The 21853-nt window shown below is 41.8% G+C and overlaps 1 protein-coding gene across 3 annotated transcripts in view; it reads left to right on the top strand.

Moving 5' to 3' along the window:
• Window positions 1-21853, top strand: part of OCA2 (OCA2 melanosomal transmembrane protein) — a 422456-nt gene that overhangs the window by 127177 nt on the left and 273426 nt on the right. For all 3 annotated transcript variants that reach the window (XM_059720961.1, XM_019485119.2, XM_059720962.1), the window contains 3 exons: window positions 3963-4120; window positions 5815-5897; window positions 6286-6439. In XM_059720961.1, the coding sequence (XP_059576944.1) occupies window positions 3963-4120; window positions 5815-5897; window positions 6286-6439 (395 nt within the window). The remainder of the gene's footprint in view (window positions 1-3962; window positions 4121-5814; window positions 5898-6285; window positions 6440-21853) is intronic.

Raw genomic sequence — 21853 nt, forward strand, 5'->3', positions numbered from 1 at the left:
AGGCTGAAATACCCTAAAACATGAGGATTTTTGGCGTCCTGTAACTTCAGTGCCATCAGCGACCCAGGTGACAGGAGTCCTTTAATTAGGTAGACATAAAGTGGCAAGCGAAATTTCTCTTCCTTTCTCCCATAATGAAAATAATTTTGGATGCTGTAGAATGTTCTGAAATGCTGGAGATACTCTACTTTCCTGCCTGTGCTTTTATTTTAATAACTTCTGCCCTGACCTATGCAAAATTTTCAATTTTTATACAGGTGATGGAGCACAGAGAGCTGGAACAGATCCATGCACTATTATAGAACTAGGCTTTCTGAAATGAAAAAGTAATTGGAATTCTTGTATGCTAATAAGGTATAGCATAATCAGCCCTCACCCTCATTTAAATAAGAGTTTGTGCCGGTTTGATACAGTGCTTGCTTTTATCTTCCTGCACGTATTGCCATTGTTTGTATTGTAATGTCTCCTCTTAATACTAGAAATATTTGGCTTCCATAATAAATGTATTCGAGAGAAACTTTTCATTTAACTTTGCATTGCAATCCTGAGACTCCTCCAAATTCTTCCAAAACATGAGATGAGTTTCGCACATGACCTTCCTTCCAGTGTCCAGCTGTCATTTCCTGCCTTTGCTTTGTCAGTCATAACAGCTTTGAGATCTGCTTGTCCACAGTACCCTCAACAGCTCCCCTATATTCTCTGTTGCACCAGCTCCTGCTGTATATGAGGAAAACCTGCTAGCCAAGATGCTGTAAAACAGTTTTCTGTTTTTTTTTTCTTCAAAGGGCCCCACCCTTCTGGTTTCTTGGTGTTACCAAAATACAGATATTGTTGAGAAAATAGTTTGAAGGCTCATCTTGTAGCTAACTGAGGTTTAGATGAAGCTCAGATCAGAAAAAAAGCAAGTATCTCCCTCAAATTAGCCAGTAAGTGTTGCTTTTCACTGTATAATTACTTATGTTCCTTCAGGGCATGCATGAGTGATTTAATGATGTATTCTGCTCTTGCAAGGTCGAGGATCAAGAGATCAAGTCCAGGAAATGAAGAAATGCACCTGATTATTAATGACATATTAAAACTTAAATTGTGATGTCAGATATTTCTGCTTAGTGATTTTCAACAAAACTATTTAGAATCCTTCTGCACATGTGGGATGATATTGAAAAAATGAGGATATCAAGGATGTTAAGTGGGAAGAAAAAGAATGAGAAAAGCTAAAGATGGCAGTTATCAGAGTCCCAGTGGAAGGTATATGAGTTTTTAATTGAATGATCAATACAACTATGTTAGTCATGAAGCAAACAGAGGTCACTGTAAAACCTTTTAATCATACTGCCATGAAGAGCTGGAGGAAAGATGTTCATTGGTATTATCAGAAAGGATGTTTCCTTTCCTTGAACAAAAGAAAAAAAATCTAAGACACAAAGAATATGCTCTGAATTTAATTTGTTCCTCTACATTTAGAAAGGACCCAACAGAATCAACTCTTTCTTTCAGGGATCATTGTCTTTGCAACTTTCTTAATCTGGTTTATCACTTCTTGGTCACACCTTACATTAGAACACATTTTATGCTCGCAGGTAAAGTTTGCAAGGTACTGAGTATGCTGGTCCCTTTCCAACAAAGAGCGATGGCACATTCTTGAAGTTGGACACGTGCCATAGTGAAAACACTGGATCAGGATGGAAGAGTTTAGTATCTTGCAGGATTAAACTCTAAATGCCTTAGTAGTATGTATGCTGGGCAGGAATGTTCATGACTTCCAGGCTCAATTCTGAGGAATTATGAATCAAAAAAATTAAATCCCTTGATAAGAAAATAATTACATTTACTCAGAGAAACACAGCTCAAGTTTTTCATAGCAAAGGTGTTTTGAGAATGCTGGATGCTGCTTTTCATAAAGGATATGCTGTGCTGTGATACAACAAAAGTAGAATGACAACAGGTTCCCTTAGTTCTGTTTAGAGGGAATTAAATCTGATGGGATTTTAGTTTTAAGCACCTCATCTGCCACAAGTCTAAATTCTTAAGTTTCATTTGTGATGACTTTTTTGCTAGCATTCTTTCTGATGATGCTATACATGTACATGGAAAAATGGGAGAAAAATACCTGTGAATTTTCAACTTTATTGGAAGAAAAACTGTTTTGTATGAAGGCACTACTGTGTTTAACTTTTAAAAAAGGTTTCCTTTTTCCTTTAATTTGGAGCCTTCTTTGTAATGGCTTTTGAATGTGTCATCTATGTAATTACAGGATTTATTCTAACAGTTTTGTGTAAAAGGAAGCTGCCATAATTATGCTCACCTGAATTTTTTTGGAAATAAATTATTGGCTGCACTCATAATGCCATGCAAGCTGTCATAGGTGCTTTGAGTCATTGGGTTAATGAATAGAGGTCAGCAAGCTTTTTGAAAGATAACAATTAATGCCTCTTGTTAAAGCTGTTGATATGGTTTCAACACAGACTTGTACAACTATGCTGGGGTTTGAAAAATGTGATGGCAAGCCACATTTGAAAACTGAAGACAAGTGTAGGAATTAGTAATACATTTGATAGGGAGGGAATGTACATTTTCCTGTTTGGCACAGGTTTAAAGAAATATCTACTGACCTCTTTCATTATTTCTTTGGGATTTTTAATGTAATTAATCCTGTTACAAGGAATAATGGAGTGGATTCTTTGCTTCTAAATGGTGTTGGATTGACTGTTTTGATTAATTCAGTGCTCTCTTCAGAAAACCAGCTGTAGCATGGGCATTGCATGCTTTCTGAAAGTGGCAGTATATTGCTGCCATGACCTGCTAAGATCTATTTTTAGGCCTGAGTGTAGTTCACTACCTTATTCAGGCTTTCTGCTAAGTACTAGTGAAGGTGTGACATTTTGCCTCTTCTAAAGCTGTAGGAATTTTGGCTATCCAAAGGAAGAGGAAACCCGCTTCTCCTCCAAACCCTATCTTAGAACACAGTTGAAGCATGGTCAGTCAGGATGACCTTTGATATTTCACTAGAGCTCATTTAAAAAGTGGGATAAAGGGCTGTACTGTAAATATTAACATAGCAGTAACAAGGCTTTACAAATTTAGTTAGGTCACGGTTTTTCTTCCCCTATTTAAAACCCTTCAGTGTTATCAGCAGCAAAACATCTTTCACATTCATTTATATGAGGTACAATGAACTTATAAAAAAAATTGCAATATGTTCTGCCCCTTTGTGAAGTGTTCCATGAACTGTTAGAAGTGAAGATCTTCCTTCACTAAGCATTAAAGAGCTGTCGAAAAGCTATGATGTCAATAGAACTTAGTCCTGTGCTTGAAATTAAGTATCTCTTTGGGTCCTCAGTGCTGACGTTTCATTCTTGAAATTGTGAAACAATTGGGTCTTTTTGTGTATTAATTACTTCAGCATGGTGTTTTTAGGGTCTGTATCCCTTTCTTTATGCATCCTAGCATTTCTGGTTCTTTCTTGACTTCTGCTGTACCCTGAGCATAAATCGTTATTGAGCTATCTGCATGGTTTCCAAATCAACATTTGCCAGCACTTGTGAACAAAACTGCCTCCTGCTGAAGATGCCAACAGGGATTTCAAATGTCTCAGTCAAGGTTGTAATTGATGGAAATGTTATTCTTGTTTAGTTTCTTCTGTGATTTGACTTCCTCTGCAACTAACACAGGTCTACAGCAACAAAACAGCCTTTAAGTTAAAGTGGGGAGGAGGTGGTGAGACAGTTCCCTCTATCTTTTCTCAGCCACACCAGAGTTTAAAAAAAATTGCTACCTCTGATAAGTCTACTTTGTAGAAAGGGATTTTTATTTTGTCTTTTATCCTGTGAATGTTTTCTTTTTCATTGAAGAGACTGCCTGGTATATTTTGTGTACATATGTTAAATATTATACTGTATTTCCAGGATTCATGCACTCATATCATTTACACTCAGTTTCACCCTTAACTGGCTTACCTTCAGCTCTGAATCTAACAGATTTTCATGACTCTGCCCTACTTAAGTTAGAACTAGGAGGACCTTTTATAGCAGATGTGGTTGATCGGCGGACAGAGGAATATATTACAGTGCAAATTGGAGAGATAGAAGACCCTAGATCTAGGAGAAGATGGCAGCAGCAGGTGATGGTTTTAATCTTTTTTTTTTTTTTTGCTGTAAAATGTGTATTTTTGTACACACACACATATATGCAGACATATATATTTATGTGCACATGAATGTGTGCACACATGCATGCACATGCACACACATACACCTCATTTCAGAGACATATCTAATCTAATTCCTTCTTTTATATGAAGAGCTTCAAGATAATCTTAAAAAAATAACAACAGAGGCATTTCTGGGTTGGGATAGCCAGAGCACAGTATGCTGTAGCCATTCATGCTCTTCTGAAACTTTACTGGATTGCTTCTTATACTGGGACAGATGCAGGTGGCCAAAATTTGTGCTGACACTGTACCAACCAGGCATCCCTCCACAAAGCAGTAATTTGTAGCCAGAGTGCCATAGCACTCTGCAGTGCTGTGAGGGTACTACACAATTAGGATGGTTAGGTGTGCAACCTATACATGATTCACAAAATAAATCCAGAGATTTCAAATAGGAGTTCCCAGGGTCAAAAACATTCTGCTATGTTGTGGTTTTTCAAAATTCTTTGCAACAGAAGAATTACTCTATTATTTTTCCATAGTCAAAAAAGGTAAAAGCTGGCATTTTCTAATAGAGCTAAGAGCTGACATTTCCAATTGTCAGCTCCAGCCCCTGTATCGTGCTATAATCTCCACCTGGTTTTGATGCGCTCCCAGGGTTGAGACCAAGAATCAGCTGATTCTTGGTCTTAGCCCAGGGACTACACTGGAGCTGGTTCAAGAGTTCACTGCAGTACCAAGACTAGAACCAACAATCAACTGATTTTTTTTTTTTTTTTTTTTTTTATTAGCTTATTAGAAAATCAGCTCATTGCTGGTCTCATCCTGGGAACTGCACTGGAGCTGATTGGAGACTCTAGTGCAATGCCGGGTTTGAGATTGACAATGAGGTGATTTTCAGTCTCTGTTCCAGGGACCCCACTGGAGCCAGTTCAAGACTCATGCTGTCCCAGGGCTAAGACTCACAGCTGTCCCGTGCAGTCCAGCCCTGGTACCATTATATTAGCTCTGGGGAGCAGTCCCATGTTAGCTCACAACATGTTACCTAATATGATCTTGAGATACTTTTTACTCAAAAAGGTGTAATTTTGTTATGTGATGCTATGCTACAAGAGCACCTAACGCTCATTATCCAGTGTGAATGCATGGACACTGGCATTTTAAATACATTTAACAAATGCTAACTGTCCCATCAGACATGACCTTAACATTCATTGGGTGCTGCCCTTGGGTTAATTAGAATTGCTGAGAGTCAGTGTTAAGTAGCTCACCTGGAGTGTCTTGTAAATGTGGCTTCCAGTTCAGGTGGTAGCCCGCACAGAGCAGGGAGATGTGTTTGAGAGCAATGCTGACTGACTCTGTAACTCTGCAGCGTAGATGTGTCTTAAGTCTCTGTTCAAAAAGTGAGACTCTCATCCCCATTTGAAATCCACATTTCAGTATAGTTTCACCAATTCAGGATTTCCTCCTCCCTGAATTTCTTGGCATTTCTGTCTAAATGATCAAATTCTGCTTCAATTTCCTTTGACGTGAATATTATATGTGAATGGATCCACACTACTGTTTGGTCCCAAGTATGTACAAGCTGTGTAAAATATGTGAACAGTATCATAAACCATTTTCACTTACCTCTAATTATTAATGTAAATTTAATTTCCTTGCAGGTCTTGTATAACTGGACTCTACCTTTACTTTCAAGAAGAAATGACCAAGTTACCACAGCTAAAACCTTTGAGATACTAAACAGGTTGGTTCTCAGATTAGAAAAAAAACAATGTTTCATGTGAAATTTTAGACTTGACTACTGTAAAAAGGTATTTTATTTACTTTAAAAATAAAAACTATAAAGTTTCATCACTTAGACGTCTTCTGTTTGGCCTTACCACAAAAGCTTTCCTAACTTTTTTTAAGTAAGTTTTGAAAGCCAATCATCCTATTTATTTCTTGGATCATTTTACATTCCAAAACACATTATCTACAGATTTGGTAGTAAAGATTCCTAAAAGTTACTTGCAACTTTTAAATTTAATAAGGAAATAATTTAATAGCATTTGAAGCTTTCTCTCTAATATTTGCTTTTATAACTAATGCTCTTTCATGCTGTAATGAAGCAGGACTTTTCTTTCTTTCCACAGTAAGGCAATCTCCATAAACATTCAGGCTTTCCTAAAGGAGTCTGAAATTGTTCCTCTGTCTATGAAGTATCAGTATCTTCATGCAAATATAGAGACACAAGTAACAATTGCATCAATCATCTTAGCAGGTGTTTATGTGCTGATCATACTAGAGGTAAGTGAGTAGGGTTTTTTTTGTTTTTTTTTTTCTCCTTACTTGAAGCAAAGAGCTGTATCATTTTTTGGCAACTAATATGCTTTCCAGTTTCATGTGTGAATCCTTGCTGTGCCATCATATGTTAGTTAGGGCACAAACAAGACTCCCAAATATGTTTGAGGAGATCAACATGAATATCAGCTAGTCCAGGCTGCATTACTAATAACTTCATCTACTGTATTGTAACATTCTAGGTCATTTTCCCTATAAAGAACCATTTTTAGAAGGATTATAACTTGGCTTCTAAAAGAGATCAGCTAGGGTTTGAATGTTGGTGGATAATCTCAGTTTAAGCAAGTAACTCCTTCAGTTTAGAGGGGAAAATCACTGGCTGTTCCATTTCTAGAATATCTCAAAACAAACTGAAAGATGGTTAATTGGTATTCTTCCGTATGACAGTACTCAGGTTCCTCAAGGATATAAGCAAAGCATTTCCTCTGGTGAGAAATGTGATCATTCAGTGTGATCTTACCTTTAGTTCTTTCAGAACTGATAGGCCTTCAATTTGTACCAAGGGCAACCTGCTTTTTTTTTCCTTTGGTCTATGTAAGCTGATTTCTTGGTGGTTATTACTTTGGCTAGATACCTGGGTGGGGTCCAGGCTCTGCTGGTGGGTTTACCTTATATTTTGTTTTATCTGAAAAAGCTGTCCTTGTAGGGTCACCTTAATTTCTTCCTGAAGGTTGTTATAGAATTCCATCCAAGTTAACAAATTCATCCATCTGAATGCACTTTTTTGAAAGTGAAGTCATTGCTACACACACTTAGGTGCTAGGGAAGCCTTGTCCTTTTACTTGCATAAGGCTAAGCTTTCCCTGTTGCTGTGTTATGCTAGCTGACAGATCAAAAGGCAAAGTGAATTTCACCTCAAGACCATCTAACTAGACCCTGAGCCATGTTAAGATATGCTTTGAAGTCTCCAAAGTGGACACTTGGTGATTAGAGCTTGTTCCACCAGAGCCCAGATATCTTTGGTAGCCTGTCTCTGGGATTCTTTCCCATTCCAGACCTGCAAGAAATTCCATATGCATATTCATCAAGTATTCTGCCATATGGAGACCTACTCAAAGGAGAGTGAGAGAGAAGTTCCTGGTAACTGGAGTTCTTTGAAATGTACTGTTTTTATGCACATTTCTCATTCTGCCTTTTCTTCTGGCCTGGGCACACTGAGATTCTGTGGCTGAGAGCAAGAAGCATACAAGCATCCTTTATGCCCATAGTACAGAGCACAAGGAAGTTGAAGGGTGTATGCTCACTGTGTGGCTATTGTTAGGGCAAAAACATTGTTGAACTTTAGTACTCAAGGCACATGAGACACATTGCCTTTATGAACATTCCCACTTCAGGTGTCAACAGTGGGAATTTTCTTAAGGGCAGCATCTCTCAAAGCACTTCAGTTACTGTTAAGCAACTTCTCTTTTCCAATCAAATTTCAATAGTAGAGCCAAGTGCCACATGACAGATGCTTAAACGTTCAGATTATTTGCTTTGCAAATGGTGATTTATTTATCAGGCTAAAGCTGGCTTTGGTACTTTATAAATGTGTGAAAAGATAACATGGTAAGTGTTGAGGGGTAAAGTTGGATTTTGATTTAAATGTGTATATGTTGGCAGCAAAATAGTAAAATAAATCTTAATACACTTTAATGCAGCTTTTATTCTAAACAATCCCTACAGTTCATCGGCAATGGCAAAGTATTAGCATCTGAATGTATATCATGACTGATTTTTTTGTTTGGGTGTGGGTGTTTGCATTTTATAGAAACCACTCTTCCATAATTCACAAGAACATTCAGTGAGTGCACCTGTAAATCCTAAGAAGAAAAACCTGGAAATAAATGAACTCTTTAGCTGTTTCTAAGAGAGAGGTTACATAAACCATTGGTGTATTTTTTTTAAAATATCAAGGGATAAATTCTATCCTGGAATTGGTTTCAATGGTCTGCTTTGCAGATTGATAGATAAAAATTGCTCCTATGGGTTTAACCTCCTCCCCCCCGAAACAACAAAAAACAGCCCCCCCGCACCATTCTTTATCATGTTTCCACCAACATGTTTTGGATTTTAGTTTTTAGAAGGGTTAAATCTTCAGAAATGCAAATGTTACAACTGATCTGGCAACAATAAGCATCGAAACAAATTCTGATGATTTTCTGGTTCACTTGGTGAATTACTTTCAGAACTTTGATGAAGGAATTAGGATGGGTAATAATGGGTTTAACCAACGTACAATATTTTAAAAAGTGGCATCAGTCCTGTGCCTTAAAGAGGTGTGTCTTATTTACCACATATCTACACTTCTTTTTGTTCTGTTGTCACTGTCAAAGAAATCAATTTTTAGTGCTATGGAGACCATTTTACTCATTGCTTTGCCATGTTGAGGCTACTCTTCATTTTTCTGCCTTTTATACTTCTCTTTTATGTTACCAAATTAATTGCCTTTACTTTTCCTTATTTAATTTCTTTCTTTAGATAGAAATTAAAGACATTCTATTTCATTCATGGTGCACTTGTAAAATATTTAGTTTGGATTTGCCTTTCTAAAAATGTTGAGTTGACTTCTTCAAGGAAAAATGGGATACTGTAAGTTCTTATCTGGAGAGGTAAACCAATACTGCCTTGATTTGCTCCAGTTTTTCTGTCCTGGATAGAAATTTGGAGAAAGATCCAAAGATTTCAGATGTTTATATGAAGCTTGAGCCTGGTTTAAAGGATAGGAACCCCTTTTTTTTCTAACTCCTGTTTTCTGCAGCAGCTCAGTAACAATGGTAGAATTCTATGGGGACACTCCGTGATCAGTGACCATATTTGTTAAACCTCTGTGTTAGAGGGACTTGCCATAGTTTGGTGTAGAGCTGGGCAGAAAATTGTCCTGGTTTATATTTTGCCTAAACCAGTTTATTTCTTCGTTGTCATTTTGGTTGCAGTGGTGATTTTATTGTGTGGAACTAAGGGAATAATATATTCAGAATTATTCACATGTATACTTAGGGAAATTTTGTACTTTTGCACTTGTGCAGTAACAATTCATAGGGGAGTTACTTGGATTTAGCTATGAGCAAAATTTCTATCTAGTGCTGATACCAAACAGTGATAGGAATCACAGTATCTCATGAGATCTTCAGGCAAGAACTAAGGGCCTTATTACACCTTACATGGTGAGCCGCACAACTGTTGATGGGTGTTAGTGCTAGGTCAAGTTTGGAGCAGTTGCACTTCAGGCTAGCAGCAAAAGTGTAGAGGGCTGAAAGGTGGGAATCCTGGCCCCCCGCCTCCCCCCATCCACGAATAGGGCACATCCACACATGCAAGCACATGCACTTGTAGCAGCTCAAATAGAAGTGGTGCAAATTTGAGCAGGGACTTTTTGCCTCAGTGCACATGCTTGGACATGCACTTTTTTGTGGAGCAAACTGTGCCACTTGGGTCAAAATAACCCTGCCTGGCTCCTTCCAGATCTGCAGCCAGGGGGAGCTAGAGCCCAGGGTCAGCACCTGTGCTGCCCCAGCAGTGTGAAAAGCTGCCCTGTCCTGGCCCCAGCAGTACAAAAACTGGCCCTGGCCAGCATCTCAGGGTTACTTGACCTCAGGAGCTTCTGGGGCCCAGGTAATTGGTATCTGGGGATGCTAGCCCCTTGGATCAGCTAGACTGCTGAAGCAGCATCCCAAATTCACTTTTTAAAATACCCCCAAATCTACATTCTTCCACAATTAGAACAAAAGAGAGAGAGAGAGAGAAAGGGGGATCGATCAGATGGACAAGGTTTTTTTCCTATATTTACAATGTTAAAGAAATTTGGAAGCCTACCAGTGTCTCTAGCATCATAATAAAATAAATTCTAAATATCTATATGTTTTAATGTTTGCTTTGGATTTCCTTATCGTACAGTGGGTATGTGATGTGGGGTTTGCAGGAGTGGGTAGGAAGGGGGTGGGGGGATGTGGTTGGGTGTGGAGGGATGTGGGGGCATGTGAGTCACTGTGCGGGTAGGTATGGGGGGGACTGTAGGTGTGGGGGCTGCTTAGAAGGGGTGGGTCCCCTGTGCATGAACGCTGCATGCCCCTGGCGGCTGGCGGGGCATGGCAGCACTGGTGGCGGCAGAAGCATGGTGGCAGTGGTAAGCAGGGAGCTCCCACAGACGTCACTGGCATTGTCAGCAGTGGGGGGAAGAGTGGCGAGTGACGAACACCCACAGACACGACTGGCAGTGACAGCAGTGGCCAGTGGCGATTGCTGACTGCCCGCAGACACCACTGGAGATGGGGGGGGGGGGGGTACATATGCACCCCCTACGCATCGCCAATGGTCCCCTGCCCCCCACAGGGCAGAGGCCCCCCAGCATACAGACTACCCTGCCTGCAGGGTCCCGGGCCCCCCCAAGGGCTCCAGCTCCCCACCCCCTGCTGGTCTCCAGCCCCCTGCTCATTCCCCTGCTCTTCTCCAGCCTCTGGAGGCTGGAGATGAGCAGAAGAACAAGCAGGAGGCTAGAGGGAATAGGAGAATGAACAGGAGGATCATTCTCCCCACTTCCATTGGTTCCCCCAGCTCCCCATTTGATCCCCTGCTCTTCCTGCCCCTGCTTCATTCCCCTGCTCATCATTGATTCCCCTGCCCCCCATTCATTTCCCCCATCTCCTGTTCATTCCCCCAGTTCTCCGCTTGCTCTCCCAGGCCCCCCCACTCACTGACAGTAGCAGAGAATGAACAGGAGGCTGGAGAGAGCAGGAGAAGTCTCCAGTTTATCTCCAGGGACTTGTCTCCAGCCCCCTGCTCCTTCCCTTGCTTGTCTCCAGCATGGGCAGGCAGTATGCTTCCGGACCGGGGAAAGGGCCAACCACAGAGATGCTCTGGCACTCTGCTAGAGCATCTCTGAAGGGCTGAGCCTCCGGTTGCCTCTGTTTTTTTTCCCTGGGTTTTTGTCTGGGCCCTGTATATCCACAAGGCTAATTTTGCTCCCCCACTGCAAATTTGCAGTGCGGGGAACATTTTTTTCCCCCTGCACGTGCCTCTTGCAGCATCTCAAAGGGGTTTGAGACGCTGCAAGAGGCATGTGTGGGCTCATCTGGCCGTGCCCATACAGGTGGGGTGTTTACACTAAGGTGTAGCCTAGAGTGGCTACACCTTAGTGTGATGAGTTGGGTAGCACAGATCGGAGAACTTCTGGGAATCTGTATGAATCTGATAATCCTGCCATGGAGTGGTGTAACTTTGAACTGCTTAAACTCTTTTCAGGTATTAATGTGTAGACAGTCCTGGGGTTAAGAGATCCAGGAACCAAAATTACTGTTTAACAAGCCCTTAAGTCATTGCATAGTCATTTTCTTAGACATTTATTTTTTAAATTGCTATGAAAGCACAGGTGAACTCATTAGTCACAAGTCAGGTAAGCAGCCTCCATATCTCAAGAGACAAACTTCTCTTTGGTCTTTAAAAGAACACTCTCTTCCCCTTCCAATGATTTGTTTTTTGGGGGGGCTCTGACCTATTTACCACATATGTCATTGTTTTTCTAGCACACAACATTTCCTTCCCCTTGTAAGTTGGTTTACTGCTGACTATTTGGTTTCCATGGTCATCTCTCACCTTCATTTTTTACTTTAGTCATCTGACTAATCTTCAATAACTTTCATGGATTTTTTTTTAATTGATTTTTTTCTCAGATATTGGTCAGTTACATTTTTGTATGGGAGGTTTCCATTGCTTTTATTATATTTAGATAGATTCTCTCTTAACTTCTTTCTCCCTAGTTTTTCCTTTGCAAATAATACCTTAGTTTACTGGTTTTATAATTTACACCTTGGTACTTGTATTGATTGAATGAGGAACACCTTGTTTTTATGATGTGTTGAATTAAAGTAAAAACAGCTTATGACAGTAGAATAGTGAACAACAATAAAGTATTTCATTTGGTTCTTGGCAGGTTCAACTGTGTAGGGAATCCAAACCAGTGTATGCTTTAAAAAAGAAAAATGCGTGTCAGGTACCTATGCTTGTTTCCTCTTGTCTCTCCCCTCTGTGATTAATGAGGAATACACAAGAATTCAGAGAGAAATATGTTTGACATTGGAGAGTGAGGATATCTGTAATTGGTTGCAGATGTCTAGAGCATTGAATTGATGCTGATTTTGATGCAAAGAGTCATTCTGAAAATGTTAGCTCACTACAAATTCTGAGACACAAACATTTTTTTGAGTTAAGGTTTTAAACAAATTGCCCATTACAGCACTTTCGACAGAGTAATTAAAAAAATTATTCTAAGTGAAAATCCTAAATGTTTCAAACTTGGAGAATTTGTGGGTTCAACTTCCAACTGATAGAATTAAGTATGGAAGTTTATGCAGTCAAACAGATTTGTATTCTTTGGTTTATATAGGGACATTCACACTTTAGTAATATTTGGTTACCTTGAAAATCAATCTATTTTCATGTATCAATGTCTGTAGTTCTTAATAAAAAGATTTACAAGTGTTCTGGTGTTCATCAAGGCTTTTGGACCGATAGAACTATTGTTGTATATTATTGGTGCTACCCAAGTATTTTGGGGTCTTAATTGGGAATGAGACCTCAATTATTTTAAGCACTGTACAAACATGAAATAAAAATGGTTTCTGCCACTATGGCCCCCTCTACATGTTACTGGTATTGCATAATTAACTGGTTCATTGAGGAATTACCCTGAGACCTGCTACATGCAAAATAGCTGTCACATGATAAAAAGCTCCAACCAGCTATAAAGTTAGGCCTCAAAAATGTATAATAACTTTATAGCTGGTTGCTATCGAGCTTTAAATTGTGTGTGTAGCAGGGTCTCTCTTGTGGCTGGGACCCTGCTAGCTGACAGGTCTCCCAGCCTTAAGGGTGCACCTTCCCCAGTGTGCAACCCCCGAGCCCTGCAGGTCATGACTGCTGTGATTCTTAAGACTCAGGGGTATGAGAAACACCCAGTCCACATGGGAATCTTGGCCCTGACTGTGCCTCATGTAGCTGGGTCAAGAGTCTTGCACCTGACAGGGCTCTCCGTCCCAGATGCAGGGAGTGGCTGTGTGAGGGTGCCAGGCTTGGTGGGACACAGCAGTAGGTGGGTTCCTTCTTCTTGCATCTACTTCCAGCTGGTCCCCCAGGTATTCCCCATCAGTCCATGGGGAAGAGCCCAGTGCTACATAGCAGAAGGGGGATGTAACTGCACTACTTCACCTCCCTTGGATCTACTGCTGGACTACCTTGAAGTGGAGTGACAGGCGATAGGTAGGGTAGGGAGAGGCTTTAAAACTGAAGACAAGCATATTATAGAAAAAGGGAAGCATGTGGATGAGCGTTTTAGCTAGGTGAATGGATGGGGAAGGATATGTATTATCAGTGTTATACAGAAAAAAAGCCAGAAAGACTTGGACATAGACTAGAAAAGAGGAGCTAGAGGGAGGTCTAAATGTAATGTGTTACCTGGATTACAAGCCAGGATGGCCAGGATTTTGATGTTGTTTTCCATTCTGATCAAGAACAGAGGTATTGAGAAGGCAAGGTTCTTTGGGTAGATGTGATATCTTTTATTAGACCATCTGAGTAGTTGGAAAATGTTCTTTGCAAGCTTTTGGGCACAAGCACCCTTCTTTAGGTATTGAGAGAGGTTTTATGGGATAGAGTTTTGTTTTAGTCATTTTGAGCTTGATCTGATGATTGGACATCTGCAGGAAATGTTGGAGAGTTGGATTGAAACCAGTTAGAAAGGATTCAGGTCTGGGGTACAGAGCTAGATTGTGAATTATCCCCATGTACATAATTATTGAATTTGCATTTGAAACAGGGAGATGAAGGGCTGAATGAGAAGAAAAGACAATCAGGGACAGAGCCCTGCAGAAGGTAGTTGGGAGGTGGGGGTAAAGGATACTGAAGGACTAATTGGAGAGAGAGGAGGAGGGCCAGGAGAGGACAGGCATGGAAATCAAGAGAGAACAAGATTTCAAAAAATGGAGGGGGGTGACTGGCTGTGTCCAAAGCAGTGGACAGATCAAAGGGGATGAGCATGGATTATTAGCTGGATGAGTGGGAAAGGATGAGGTCATTGGAAACTGAGGAGAGCTGGAAATCTTCAAGTGCTCTGTTTAGTAACAGACCATGCAACAGTACTGCAAACCTTCTCTACACTTCCCTAGTAATGCTTCAAAGAAACTGACAACCTGCAGGAGTTAGAGAAGGTAGTAAAGCTTTCATGACTTCTCACTCTCTGGTCTTTCTTCTGAGACTGCTGAGAAGGATTTCTGTAGTGATATGGATGTGCTATCTCAGCAAATTTCACATTTCAGAGAGATATAGATCTATGTCTGAAATCAAGTAGAAGGCTAGTCTTCCTCATAGACTAACTGAAGTGTGTGTGTGTGTGTATATGTATGTGTATGTGTGTGTGTATGTATGTATGTATATGTATGCATACAAAAGCACATATATCTTTGTGTGTGTGTGTGTGTGGGGGGGCACAAGCATTCTTGGCTTACTTCATCAGACACATCTACAACCACCACACACACACACACACACACTTTGGTTAGTTTAAAGGTGCAATTTCTGATATCTTCATCAAAGTTGTGTAGTAACTTATAGGGTGTATGTAAACTGCAAATCTAGAGGAATACATTTCAGAAGCCCAGTCCCTGCATACCCTCTATTACATTAAATGGGCGAATATTTAGTTACAGATCTGCAGGAATGTGTATAATTGATATATTTATGTAATTGATGTGTATAATTGATATATTTAATACAGGGGGGAGATCATTAATATGGATGAATAATTAGTTGTGCATCCTTGTTCAGTATTTTATTTTTAATGAGGTTTTTTGGCATAGGAAATTAAAATCTAATGGAGTGTTAACCATAATTTAACCGTTTATGGTACTTAAATAGTATATTAGTGGAAACAGACATGAAAGTAATTGCCCTGTTAAACTGTTTTTCAAAGCATTTTATCTAGCCAGAAATAAAAGGCAGAACAGCAGTAATTTCATTATACAAAAGAATATCATTTGATCGGTGATACCTATAGCATATCCAATGGCAGAATAATGATTCAAGCAGATATTCAAAATCCTTTGGGAGTCTCCATAGGACTCTGTATATTGAATCATTCAATTTCATATCATGCCTCACAAGTTGCCCTAAGAAAAAATCCTGCCTTTCAAATGATACTTTAATAATCTGGGGTCTTGGTTAGCATATATGTGATTGGATTATCTTCTTAAAATACAGGTACAACATGTGATCTTAAAAGCCCCTAGCATGTATGATCTCAATTTTATTAGCCTAATGGAAACAAGAAAGTTATAGTTTATTGCCATATAACAATCAGGTTGTTAACTTGTTTAATCATGACTAAACATCTCTTAAACCTAATTTGTTCAATGCAAACTAAAATTATTTTATGTAGTACTCAACCAGTAGAATTTAGAGTCCAGAATGTAAATGGTTCATATATAATATGTGGTTTATGTTGACTGTCTATCTTTCTTATCATTCTAGATTTCCTGAGTCTAGTGTTTTTTTAAGCTGGCATTTATGTTAGCAAAGTAAGACATTTACTATTACTATATATGTGCACACAGTCCAGTTTATGCTTTTTTCTATTAATATGCACATTTATATTAATATGCATCACATAGGGGTGGCAAAACTCAAATTTTCTTATTATACTAAATATAATATTAAGTGATTTAAGTAGGCTGAATAAAAATCTGTTGATCCTGGATAAGGTTTTTTCCAGTGCTTGATGGAACTCTAGAGATCAAGGATCAATGCATTCAGCATAGTTTCTAACCCTCCCTCTTCTCTATCGCAGGTTTATGTTTTGATTTTAAAACAAGTAGACACAGTGGAGTGTGGATCAAAGTACTCCCAGAATCCCCTGAAAGAAAACTGGAGGCAATTGTGTCTGAGACAGAGGATAAATCATAACTGTGGGAGAAGACAAAGCAGAAACTCCCTATAGCTTTTTTTCTTCTTCTGGGCTTAGTGGGAATGGAGTATTCCTCTCTGGTTCCCATTTTTATGGCATTATGGAAGAAGAGGTATTAATTAGTCTTCTCAGGAAATAGGGTAGAAAGCACCTGTACAACTCATCCTCTTTCAGTGCAAGATCTTGGGCATTTATAGATGTGCTCCAGGAGATTGGGGTAGGGTAGGGTGGGCTGATGCTTTAATTAGCAAGCCATGCTAATTAAAAGTGCCTGATCATCATATGTATCAATGTTCCCGTGCTTAAAAATTGGCAGCGGGGCGCTTTGAACTAAAGCTCATTTGACGAGCTTTACAGTTTGCACATGAAAACTATGGAATATTGTGCGGTTTTAAAATAAGAATGTACTGTGAGCAGTCACACATTAAGGGTTAATACCCTCTCTAACCGTGCGTTACTTTGACTTGCTAGGGCTTGTGGCTAGGTAGCTGCCAAACCTGCCCCTTAAATGCTGTAATTTGATGAGCTTTAGTTTAAAGCATCTCTCTGCCATTTTTCAGGGCAGGGACTCTGATATACATGATGCTGGAGGCTGCTGGAGTGTGTTAATTTCTGCACTCCAGGGCTAGGGACAGACATTCAAAGAGCCTGAGCCTGGATTGGTTCAGTCTTTGCAGGTTAGTCTAACCTGGCTAGGCTGAACCGGTTTGTAACCACATGGACTGAACAAATGCAGGCACATGCCTGCAGTGGCTTAGGCTAGAAGCTGGGGGTGCTAGAGCAGCCCTCCCCTCCCTACCCTGCAGCAGTGCTGAGCTGAGGGAGGGCATGGCCAGGTCCTGGCAGAACCTCTGATTAGGGAGCGGTTCCCCACCTTGCTGCTCCTGACTAGCCCAGCAGGGAGTTGATAACAGAGCATTTAGCACCCCACTAAAACAAAACAAAAGCCTCTCTCACTAGTTCAAGCTTTTCTTAAACAACTTTTTCCAAAGAAAGAATGGAGGGACATTACCAGCTCCCTGTTGATTAGCTCCAAAAAGCCCTAAGAGAACACTGTCCTGTCTGCCTTTGTCCTCTCTGCCTCACACAGACACCTCTCAGCATTAGCTAGCATGCCACATGCTTCCTATGGTCTGTGCCGTGGAAGGGGGAAGGGGAAATTTGCTTAAGCAGAGAAGGGGGGCAGCAGGGAAGCCAGGCAGACACTGCTGTGCCTGCAGTCTCCACTGGAACTCCAGCCAGGGAGCATTGGGGAAGGGCCAGCCCAGCTCTCTGGGGCAGACAGCCCCACCAAAGGCCGCAAAGCATCTGGGATACCGGTAGACTCTGGTTTAAATTAATCCAGGAAGGGGTCTGGGACAGACATTGCATAAACAAGTTTGACCCAAATCAGTTAAGTCTGATACTACATTCAACCAGGTTTATCTCAAACCAGTTTCAGCCATTTTCAGACTAGTTTATGTGCACTGAATATCTGTTCTGTTACAGGTTTAAACCAGTTTCTGATCACTTAAACCGGTTTATGTGTAATGTCTGTCCCTAGCCCAGCAGATACAAGTAATCAAGTCTTCTCTGTTGCATTGGATTTACAGTGCATCAGAGCAGTCTTCTTGCATGTATGTAAATGTCCCTGGATTTCATTTAGCCTTGGTCTGCATGAGAAGATCAGGAGAGAAAACAATTGGCTATCTTGACCCTTCACATAGTTTAGTTGGAAAAGAGAACAATATATTGTTCGTAGAGGATGATGAGAAACTAATCCTTTTGCCAGCTACCATAGATTTAATAGATTTCATAGACATTAGTTCTGGAAGGGACCTTGGAAGATCATTGAGTCCAGCCCCCTGCCTAAGGGGCAGGAAGTCAGCTGGGGTCATAGGATCCCAGCAAGATAAGCATCCAAATTTCTCTTGAAGGTGTTCGATGTAAGTGAATGAACCACTTCTGGTGGCAGGCTATTCCAGACCTTGGGGGCTCAGACAGTGAAGAAATTCTTCCTTATGTCCAGCCTGAAACGGTCTTTCTGGAGTTTATAACCGTTCGACCTTGTCATCCCTTGGGGCGCTCTGGTGAATAATCCTTCCCCCAGATCCTGGTGAACACGCCTGATAAACTTATAGGTGGCCATCAGGTAGCCTCTGAACCTGTGCTTTTCCATGAGTCCCATGTGCGTGGCTCTTCTCTGGACTCTCTCAAGCTTCTCCACATCCTTTTGGAATTGAGGAGCCCAAAACTGGACATGGTACTCCAGCTCCGGCCTCACCAAGGCTGAGTACAATGGGAGAATGACGTCCTAGGATTTGCTTGGGAAGCATCTATGGATGCAAGCCAGCATTTTGCTTGCTTTACTGCATCACACTGAAGGCTCATATTCATCTTGTGGTCAATCATGACCCCCAAGTCCCTTTCATCCCTAGTGCTAGCCAGCGTAGCACTACCGAGACTATAAGCATGCTGCAGGTTTTTCCTCCCAAGGTGGAGAACCTTGCATTTTTCGGTGTTAAGCACCATCAGGTTGTCATCCACCCATTTCTTGAGCCTGTCAAGGTCAGCCTGGATCACCCTCCTGTCCTCAGGTGTGGATGCTTTACCCCAGAGTTTGGTATCATCGGCAAACTTGGCCAAGTCTGCTTCTGCTCCATTGTCCACATCATTAATGAAGATGTTGAACAATATGGGTCCAAGGACAGAGCCTTGGGGGACCCCACTAGTCACAGGGTACCATGACAATTAACTTCTATCAACCGCCACCCTCTGGGTCCGACCATGGAGCCAATTCCCTAGCCAGCAGATTGTGGTGGACCTGAGGCTGCAGTTGGCCAGTTTTGCCAAGAGGTGATCATGGGATACCAGATTGATGTCATATATCTTGACTTCAAAAAAGCCTTCGATCTCCTCTCCCTTGTCCAGGTGATAGGTCACCTGGTCGTAAAAGGAGATAAGATTGGTTAAGCAAGACCTACCCACAACAAACCCATGCTGGCTGTCCCTCCGGATGTTGCCGTTGACCAGTCTGTTGAGAATGGCCTTTTTAATCATCTTTTCTAAGACCTTCCCCGGGATAGAGGTCAGGCTGATGGGCCTGTAGTTTGCTGGATCTACTTTCCTCCCTTTCTTGAAGATAGGCACCACATTGGCCTTCTTCCAGTCTTTAGGCACTTCACCAGAGTGCCAGGAGTTCTCAAAGATCCGTGTCAGGGGCTGGGCTGTGATGCTCGCCAGCTCCTTGAGTACTCTGGGGTGTAGATTGTCAGGGCTAACTGACTTGAAGGTGTCCAGCCTCTTAAGGTGTTCCTTCACGAGGTCAGCATTGATGGAGGTCAGGGAATCTTCCTCACCCAGGCCTCCCTCACCCAGGCCCTCCTGTCCTGTAGTGGGCAGGGGCATCCCATGGGACTGATGAAAGACCGATGCAAAGTACCCATTTAATAGGTTGGCTTTTTCCTGGGCGTTGGTTGTCACTTGTCCCATCTGGTTTAGCAGGGGTCCAATGTTGCCCTTGCTTTTCCTCTGGCTCCCCACATATCTAAAAAAAGACTTTTTATCGCCCAGACCAAGGGTGTTGAGTTGAGGCAGGAAAAGACAAGCTAAACGGGCTTTGAGCATCTTAGAGTTGCACTTCTTTGGAGGAGAAATATCTCTGGCTGGCATTAGGCCACTTGTGTTGCAGTAATGACCATCTGCTTCATGGCACCAAAACAAACTATTTGCAGTTCTCTGGCATCCCAGGATGCACTTCTCCCAGTCTCCCACATGTGGATGGTCTATCCTCCCAGACTCTGCTGTCCCAGACGGTTGGAGAGCTAGAAGCTGTGGGAGAGTTGAGGAACCATGGGAAAGCTAGTCACTGAAGAAGAGCTGTGGGGTTAGCTGTAAGGGAGCCAGGCAGCCATGAAAGAGCTATAGGGGAGCCAGAGAGCCAGGCAGCTGAAGGGCAGGTTTGGCAGCTCTTAGACACACCTGTGCTTGTCAGCCCTCTAGCAGTAAGTCAAAGCTATACATGGTCAGAGAGGGTATTAACCCTTATGTGTGACTGCTCACAGCACATTCTTATTTTAAAACCACATAACATTTCATAGAGTTGTCATGTACAAACTGTAATGTCTTTGACACCCCAAGAGACTGAGTACCAGGCAGAGCTTAATTCAAGTCAGTGACAATGCGTAGGGGGTGCACGGGGGTGCACATCACCCCCTAAGAGTGCTGATGCACCCTTGATAGTCAGCATTCCCTGCTTAGGTGATGGGTAGAGGGGGCAGGTGGGAGTACTGGTGCCCCTCTGGAGAGTGCCAGCCAGGGAGTTGGGGGTGCCAGGAGAAGTGCCACTGGCCCTTCCAGGCACACCGCTGGCACGTCCGGGTCAGTGCACATGACTGGTGAGGGAACCTCCCCACCCAGTCGATGCGATTGGCTGTAGGGGGACCCCCCTTACTTTGGGCAGGGGGGGCAAGCACCCCCCCGACTCAGGAGGTACCAGTCACCCATGATTCAAGTTACTGAATCAATGAGACTGAAGTCTAAACTTGAAATGTCTGCTGAAAAACTTAATGTGAAAGAAAACTTACTCTTGTTTTTTAAGAGAATAGTGTCAGGCAGACAGCATGGGCCAGATCCTAAATCTTGGAAAGAATGCTTTATGCCACTGGAGAGACTCAAAGTGACTGTACAGCCGTTCTAAAGCAGTGGTTCTCAACCTTTCTTGTACCAGGACCTATGTGTAAACATAGATGACCAGTCTCAACCCAATGCCTCTCACTCCTGATGCATTGCCCCTTGCTCCCAGGCCTCAACCCCCCAGTGTGTGGGGCAGGATGTGTGTGTGGAGCATGGGGGGCCCCAAGCAGCCCCTTGCAGACTTGAACTCTGCCAGACTGCAACAGAAAAGCCATGGTTTCCCACATATTTCTCCTTTAAAGGAGAATCCATTTTAAAAGTTTGTTTATGACTCTTTCAATATATTCTTGTGATTCACTTTTGTGACACGACCCATGGATTGAGAAATGCTGTTCTAAAGGAAACTCTAGGGTTGCTTCTGGTATGAGGAAACTGTGACCTGACAGAAATAGGGTTCCAGAGTCCAGTTGGTAGAATAGATCCCAGGGCAGCATTTTAGCTGGCGTATGTTAGTTGTGTTACAGCAGTTTTATATCACTAAATTTTATAACCTGGACATTTTCATCCCAGGCTTCCACCAGGATCACAGGAAATATAATGGTGATATAGAGTGTTATGCTGCACAAAAAATGTAGGGATATACTTAAAGCACACCGATACAAAGAAAAATCATAGGCCACACACGGCATCCAGCACCATTTTTATGATCTTTTCACAGTGAGCCCCCACCTCCCCCAAGGGCCCTGGTGGCCCCACCCCTTGCTGCTGAATGACTGAGTGGGCTGATTTTCATGCAACCCTGCTCCTCACTTCTG

Source organism: Alligator mississippiensis, chromosome 1, assembly GCF_030867095.1.
Source record: "Alligator mississippiensis isolate rAllMis1 chromosome 1, rAllMis1, whole genome shotgun sequence".
In the NCBI taxonomy this organism is placed as follows: domain Eukaryota; kingdom Metazoa; phylum Chordata; order Crocodylia; family Alligatoridae; genus Alligator; species Alligator mississippiensis.